The following is an 8,015-nucleotide window of genomic DNA, read 5'->3' on the forward strand; positions in this document are numbered from 1 at the left end:
TCATCTCAGCCAGATGCGTTTCAGGGCTTGATGTCCCTTAATCATTGGCAAATTAGCCAGGAAACAGAATACAGAATCACAGATTAACTGTGCCAACTGAGGAATACTTATTTGGAGAGAGACTGTATATGGACAGTATTGAATTATTTTATATTGAGTGCTCGGTGAAGACTATTGTGTGAAATTACCACAAGCACGCACAGGGAAAATCTTCAATTTTAAAGGTGAATAGCGCTGTCTTTTCTTATTTGCGAATTACTTTTTTGTGCGCAACCACTTCTTATATCTTAACAGTTCCCTGAGCGCTGTGAGACAGGTCCGCCATCTGACACAGTTCGTAATTTCGGTCTTCACTCACTGTATGAAAACGCTGTTCCAGCCATAGACTGTTCTTTCAATGATCTTGTTGATGAATAGAGGGTGAGTGATGAGCCAGTAGTTGTAAGGTCATCAGTGTCTAGTGTAGGTGTTTTAGAGTGGGAGGCTCTGGCATGTCTTGAGAGCTTTTGGGAAAATGCTTTAAGTGAGGTAGTCACTGACGATAGTAAGAGGGTTTAAAAGAGCATCTTCAGAGAGCTCTTTGATAAAGGACAATGGCATGAAATAAATTTCATAATAAGTGACTTTGATGTAAATGTAATGTAAATGTACAGGAATTTATATAACGCAAATCACCGACCGGTTTCTAAGCGCTTGCTTAGGGAACCCGTCCTGGTATTCCCCTGTGAGATAACCCCGGCAGGGTATCCGCAAGGTGAAAGCCAGGCATCCCGCCGCGAGGGGCCGTTGTGGAGATTAAGCAAGCTATTGCCCAGAGTCGCAGAGTGTGAACCCGTGAATCGAGTAGGCACCGGAGCGAGAATTGTCGAGTCCATTGACCTTTTAGGACTCAAGACCACGCCTAGCCGGGAATTGAACCCTGGTCCCGGGCTGACCTCTGCTTCCAGGTCTGCCTCCTCTAACCAGTGAGCCACACTTCTCCACTGATGATGTAAAGTATGTCTGCAAGATCTAGGAGCGGAGGGGCTTTGAATGCTAACCATTGAAAAATCATCCATGAAGGGGTGGGTTTAAGAATTGAAGCAGGCTTTGTGTTATTGACGTGATGTCAGATCTTCTCTATTTTTTCAGTGAAGAAGAGGATGATGGCACTGCCCTTTCCTGGGTTGTTAGGATTAGGTGGATCTATCAGGGGTTTTATTCAGTTCTTGATTGTCTTGAGAAGTGTTATTCTTCTGCTGTTGGCTTCATTGATGGTGCTGGTCTAGTACTTTTCTTTAACTGATGTGAGGATCTGTCTCTGTGCTGAGCAGAGGGAAGTTAATGTCAAGAGGTCCTCCAAAGTACTGTTTTTCTTCTATTTTCTTTCCTGTCTAAATAGGTTTTAATGTCTACGGGGTCTTTAAAATACCAGAGTACGGAGGTTTTTTGATTTCACATGTGTGTTGTAATAGGGGCATGGATGTTTACTTAGCTTTCCAAATTTTTTTGAAGTTGTTTAGAAAGGTGATCACATCTAACGTGAAGCTGATATGGTGAGAGCTGAGTTCAAACATTAGGTTATCAATGGAGAAATCTTTAAAGGATCTGTAGGTTTGGTCATCTCTTTGCGTTGAGCTTGGTTTTGTTAGTAGAATGCCTAGCATGGAGATAGTGATGGCCAAAGTGGTTGTTCCAGTCCAGGTGAATGATAGTATGCATTAGATGGTTGGTGATGTTGCAAACAGGAGGTGGCCTTTGGAGTGCGCTGGTTGTATGACATGCTGTATCACGTTTACTGTATCAATGAGGTTGAAGAGGGTGTCTCTTGTGCTTATTTAGCTTGTGTTGTCTGGGAAGTAGAAGTTACTCAAGAGGGTGGTGTTTAGCATGTCATAAGGATGAGGGGGTGAGGAGATTTGAGAATTCATCAATGAAGTGCTTTTATTCTCCTAGGAGGCCTGTAGATGAGATGGAAGGTGGTGTTCTGAGAGTGGGAAATGGTATGTCAGCAGATCCATGGAGTTGAGAGTTACTTGCTTGCCTAGGGACAGGACCAGTTGGATTAATGGATGACAGTGAGTTGTTCTCCTCCCTTCTCATGTGAATGTTGCAGTGGAAGCGCTTTTTAGTTTTCAATCACTTGACCCATATAGTTATTAACTTATTATACTAACTTAGTCACTTCACTCATACTCCATACTTTACCCACAGAGGCATTGGTCCTCAGATAGACCTTTCTTCGTGGTAGTAAGGGGTGAGAAATGAGGGTGTTAACCTATTGGCCACCCAATGAGGACCACCAGTAATTAGTAGCCAACTCACAAATTAGAGATTAGATTCAAGTACACTACTCTCAGAACTGTGCTCTATAAATAGAGCATTGCGATTGGAAGACCCAACCTTCTAAAGAAGTTCATTCTAACAAGAATTATACAGACCAGAATATCTGCTGTGGTTACATAGAACAAGAGCGAAAGAACCCAATGTTCTGAAAATAATCTATGACTCTCCCTATCATGCATTAGAAATCAGATAGCATAGTTTCTGCAGAAAGAACATTGAGACATGATAAAAGATTCAGATAATTTTTGATAATTTGGCTATTATATTAAAGATCCAAAATCAATGCCTATAGGTAGACTTTTAAGAAGTTTGGCCATGAATCTAACAGCATGCAGCATAAAACCACACATTTAGTCAAAGTGAATCTACTGATAAATAAAAGAACCCATAGAGAAGATGGTGAAGGTTTGAGTCTTCTACCACCAACAAAGGCAGAAGGATGGTTCTAAAGAGTTTTCTTAGCATGGGCAAAGGGATCAACTAAGAGTCCACTAAGGAAAAGTACATAGGCATGGGCAAGGGGAGTGGAACAAAAATTAGGAAAGTTTGGGTCTGGTCTTTCCCCAGACTGCTCCAAAAAGTCCAGCAGGCAAGTTAATCAGCAAAAGAAAAAGGCTAGGGGCATCTAAATATCAGATAGAAAGTCACTTTTTATACTTTAAATCATTCATTTATGAGATCAGTTGTCACCATACAACAGTGTGACCTTCGTGTGGCCACTCTTCCGTACACCAGGTAAAAATTGATACTCCAACATAGCTTCCTAGTTGCTCATGAGAAGCGACTGTCCATTCCAGCCTCACAGGTTAATTGACAAAAAGCTTATTTACTTTGTTGCCCTTTATGGATTAGGTCGAGAGGTAAAGTTTCCATCAATTCTCATACAATGAAGTACTGGAAAAAGTGTCTATTGATTAAAGAATGTTGCATAAACAGAACAGATAAAGCAAGATTGGAGGAAACATAACAGAAGTCCATTACACCAGACTATGAAATAATGCAGTTTAAGGAAAAAGGCAATTCAATGCATTTTAAAGTCACCATTTCTTATTTAGTAAAATAAACTCATAATTAAGTTCAAGCATAACTAAATCATTCAAGCATATCATATATGGAAATATTTGTAACATTGCCAGTGATTATTACCCAAAAATGTTAAACTCTAATTATGGCCTAATATCAAATATTTTAAAAGTACCTATATACAAACTATTCCAAGAAGTCCTAAAATGAAAATTGTTTTTAGAAATCTAAGACCCTAATAATGTCAAGCACGTATACTGAAAGATTTAGTCATATACCATATTGCATGAATCTTTTCCACCACTTTTCATTTTGTTATGGTTCATTACAATGAAGGCTATAAAGATGTAATCATTAATGCTTCATAATTACTTTGTTAAAAATATATGGTAATCAGGTAACAAACATGTTAAATTCATACTTTTATTAATCGTGCTATTTCTAATTATGCAAGCACACTTTTACAATACAATATTTCACATTTTCTCAATTTCAGTTACATGCGCAATCCACACAATTATGCTTTCTATTCATATTTTGAAATACAGAGAATGAGTTTGTGATATAAAATGGATCGCAAACATTTGTGTTTTAATTGCTTCATCCTATTTTAACGTTCCGTAAACTGGCTAATTTTGTTGTTGTTTAGGAAGCCCTCTTGGCTATTGCAGATGCCAAGAAAAATGCTTTAGAAAGATCCAGTGTTATAGAACTCTTTTTTTTTGCTCAGCTTGAAAAATTCTGCAACTGTTCTTTCATCTGTATCCCGATCTGCACTGAAGTTTTGACTCCAGGTTTCAAATGGAGCCTATTGAGACAAAAGTTTCAACAGAATGGACACTTTACAAAGATCTTAGGTCTGTCCAATCATTTGTGAAATTTGTGACTTTTTTTTTAAATGTGGGGTTCGATTCACTGAATTAACTTAAGACAAAATCCTAAACTTATTACCATTTTGGTATTCACAGAATGCACTTACTCATTTTGGTATTCACAGAAGACACTTACTCATTGATGAGTAAGTGCCTTCTGTGAATTCCAAAATGAGTACCTTACTCTTTTTGAGTAACTTACTCATCTTGGTATTCACAAAGGGCACTTACTCATTTATGAGTAAGTGCCTTCTGTGAATACTGAAAGGAGTAAGTGCCTTCTGTGAATACCAAAATGGTAGTAAGTTTAGGATTTTGTATTAAGGTAGTTCTGTGAATCTCGCCCACAGTACCTTGGAAAGAAATGTATAATCCTGAGTTGATGGACTCAGTCACACTTGAAATTTAAGAAGTTCTTTATTTGAGCGAAGGGCTTAGATAAATGTGATGGCTTTCATGTTTCTGACATCACTTGTGATTGACATTGTTAATGTATTTCTTTCAGGGCTGATGTCCTAAAAAATGTCATATTAGAATGTGCCAAATTCAGATAAGTATAAAGAAGTGCCTAGATCACGTTGAAATTGAGTCAACTTCTGTGCTACGGTTTTCAACACCTACAACCACTCATCTTCTTTGATAATACTGACCTTGTATCTGGGTAAAAGGCTACACTCTATACTTTATGAGAACTGCTTCTCTGTACTCTAAGCTGAGCAGGAAGTACACATAGCAAAACAGGACCGGGGCCTCCATCTTTCAACCAGATAAATCTGTTCTTGATATTAGATATTGTGTTTTTAAAGCAACGTACTGCCAAGTAGCATTTACTTGAAGATATGAAAATAGTGGCAATTCTAAGAAGCTACTTGATTGACAGCATTGTAAGCAAGATGGAAAAGCAATTCCAACCCATTTTGTCGATGCTGTGTATTCTTGAAATACCTAATCACAAATCTTTCAACATTGAGTTGATTGTGACCCAGTCTTTGACAGGACTAAGGTATTTCATATTTATTTAAAAAAAATCTTGTTTGTTAATGAATAGGGGTGATACATTAAGCAAAATAAATAAAGTAAATATGATTTGAAAAAACAAATATAATGATCATGAAAATGAAACGATAACACTTACAATCCAGTGTTTCTGGTCAAATAGATTATGCAATGCCGGAGTTATTCTGTATTCTGTGGTAACATCCCTTCCAATAGCAACGGTAACAGGAAAGATATTTGCTGATGGCGCTTGTCTGCTCAGCGATATGTTCAAAGGATCAGAATAAAGTATTTTTCATTGCAAAATGCTGGAGGGGGTGTGCATTGGGAGATATTTTTTCGCAGTTGGAGTTACAGATACTGTTCAAACTTTGGGTCGAATTAGTTTTCAAGGTCCAGGTCTATGGATGTGTGGCGAGGAATTTGTAGGTCTGATTCTGTGGTACAGGCCATACCCCGGCTCAGCATCCAGGGACATATAGATAAATCTTGAGGCAACATTACATTTTCCATGTCCTAAAATGATAAATATATATTAAACATTGAAAAAGGCTGATACAAAGTTAACGTTTAGGAATCACTCGGCACACCACTTCGAATAGGTGCTGTTGACTTGCTTTGTTCGGGACGGCAATTTCCAGAATGCCCTGAAGAACACACCCACTATGGCACAAAGCACGCTACAAGTATACCATTACATCCTGCTTCCCTGTTGCCACTTTGCCCAGCCAGTGAACAAGGGACTGTTGGTCCAGAAACGCTTATGGCATGGGAGGCAAAATGAAGCTTGAACTACAAAGCTTTTAATATGCAGCTGCCAATAAAGGAATTTTTAAACACACTGTGTGAGGCTCTCCAAGTGTGGGAGTGATGATGATTGGAATATAGAGCGTCCGGCTCTGGTCATGGAAAGCCCCCTCGCTGACAAAGCGAGTCAACGGCACCTATGCGAAGTGGTGTGCCGAGTAAGCAATGTGACACGTTGGCGGCATTACAGAAGGCAGATTAATCACTTGGAATGCTTCAGGGGAACCCATTGTGGTGAGAGAAGTAATTGTGGAATAGGAGGGGAGGCTTTTCAAGTGTGGGAGTGATGATGATTGGAATATATATATATATATATATATATATATATATATATATATATATATATATATATATATATATCACTATCCTTTTGCCCAATTCATTCGTACGCTCTCAGGAAAATGAGTCAAAAACCACACACAGGTTTATTCCACACAAATGTGTGGAATAAACCTGTGTTCCAGCATTCGTGGTTTTTGACTCATTTTCCTGAGAGCGTACGAATGAATTGGGCAAAAGGATTGTGATATATGATCATCGGCACGCTCCGCCGGAGTGTACGCCACCCCTCGTTGGGTCCCAGTATCTCGGCAGGAGCCGTTCCTTGTTTGATATATATATATATATATATATATTGCGATCCAAGGATTCCTCAGAGAAGGAATTCATGCGGGCCCACAGCAGTTGCAGCAAGTAAGTTTATTTTCACAGAAAAAACACAGGTTTCAGGGATGTTATAGTTAGTTGGACATTTCACTCGTAGAAAATCAGAGAAATTTGCCCGCTATAGTTAACTATAACTCGCGCCCCCGCAATGCACTGCTAATGACATCACATATTACATCATTCATGACATGGTCAGTGACATCACTGATGACATCACTGATGACATCTGTAAAGTTTAAATATGTTTTATATATATATATTTATATATATATATATATATATATATATATATATATATATATATATATATATATATATATATATATATATATATATATACATACACCAAGGTGTATTGAAGAATGAGTGGGTGTGTAAGTGTCTGAATGGATGATTTAGTAGGTGCGTGACTGACTGTATAAGCGAGTGATTAAACGTTTCTTACTGAATGCATGGGTTAGTGAGTAAACTGTGTGAATGTCTGTATCCGTCTGTCTGTTGGTGTGTAAGCAGCCTCATGGTTTGGTGAGTAGCTACATGAGTGTCTATATGGCATAAAAGTGGCATGTGGGGAAATCACGGCAGTAATTCAAGGGGGAAACAAAACAGACATCATCCACTTGAGGATATTAATTGGCAGGTTGCCTACGGATACCAGGAAGCCTTGCGAACTGTTACCATTGTAACGCCCACCAGAGGGAAGTAATTAAAAAGGAACAAGCAATCACCTGTTACCCAAAGGCGAAGCCCATCGATTCCCCTGAAGAAGGCAGAGTGAGTTGCCGAAATACATTGGGAAAAATGAGCGTTTTTGTCCGCCTTGAATAAATACTGAAACCACCCGTGATGTTGTGCGACTCAATCTTTCAGAGCAGGGGAAGGTGCAATGATATATATATAGATTCCGCAGAGAAGGAATTCAGGCGGGCCCACAGCGGTTGCAACAAGTAAGTTTATTTTCACTGAAAAAAACACAGGTTTCAGGGATGTTATAGTTAGTTGGACATTTCACTCGTAGAAAATCAGAGAAATTTGGCCGCTATAGTTAACTATAACTCGCGCCCCCGCAATGCACTGCTAATGACATCACATATTACATCATTCACGACATGGTCAGTGACATCACTGATGACTTTACTGATGACATCTCAAGTGACATCACTGATGACATCACTGATGGCATCTGTAAAGTTTAAATATGTTATATATATATATATATATATATATATATATATATATATATATATATATATATATATATATATATATATATATATATATATATATATATATATATGCCAAGGTGTATTGAAGAATGAGTGGGTC

General features: G+C 38.3%; 1 protein-coding gene across 1 annotated transcript in view; it reads right to left on the reverse strand.

Moving 5' to 3' along the window:
* Positions 1–1,377: 1,377 nt before the first annotated feature.
* Positions 1,378–8,015, reverse strand: part of LOC147702335 (cilia- and flagella-associated protein 337-like) — a 1,229,420-nt gene continuing 1,222,782 nt past the window's right edge. The window contains exon 22 of the mRNA XM_086930967.1: positions 1,378–5,732. Coding sequence (XP_086787093.1) covers positions 5,598–5,732 — 135 coding nt within the window. The 3' untranslated portion in view covers positions 1,378–5,597. The remainder of the gene's footprint in view (positions 5,733–8,015) is intronic.

The sequence above is a fragment of the Lissotriton vulgaris genome, chromosome 7 (assembly GCF_964263255.1).
Source record: "Lissotriton vulgaris chromosome 7, aLisVul1.2, whole genome shotgun sequence".
In the NCBI taxonomy this organism is placed as follows: domain Eukaryota; kingdom Metazoa; phylum Chordata; class Amphibia; order Caudata; family Salamandridae; genus Lissotriton; species Lissotriton vulgaris.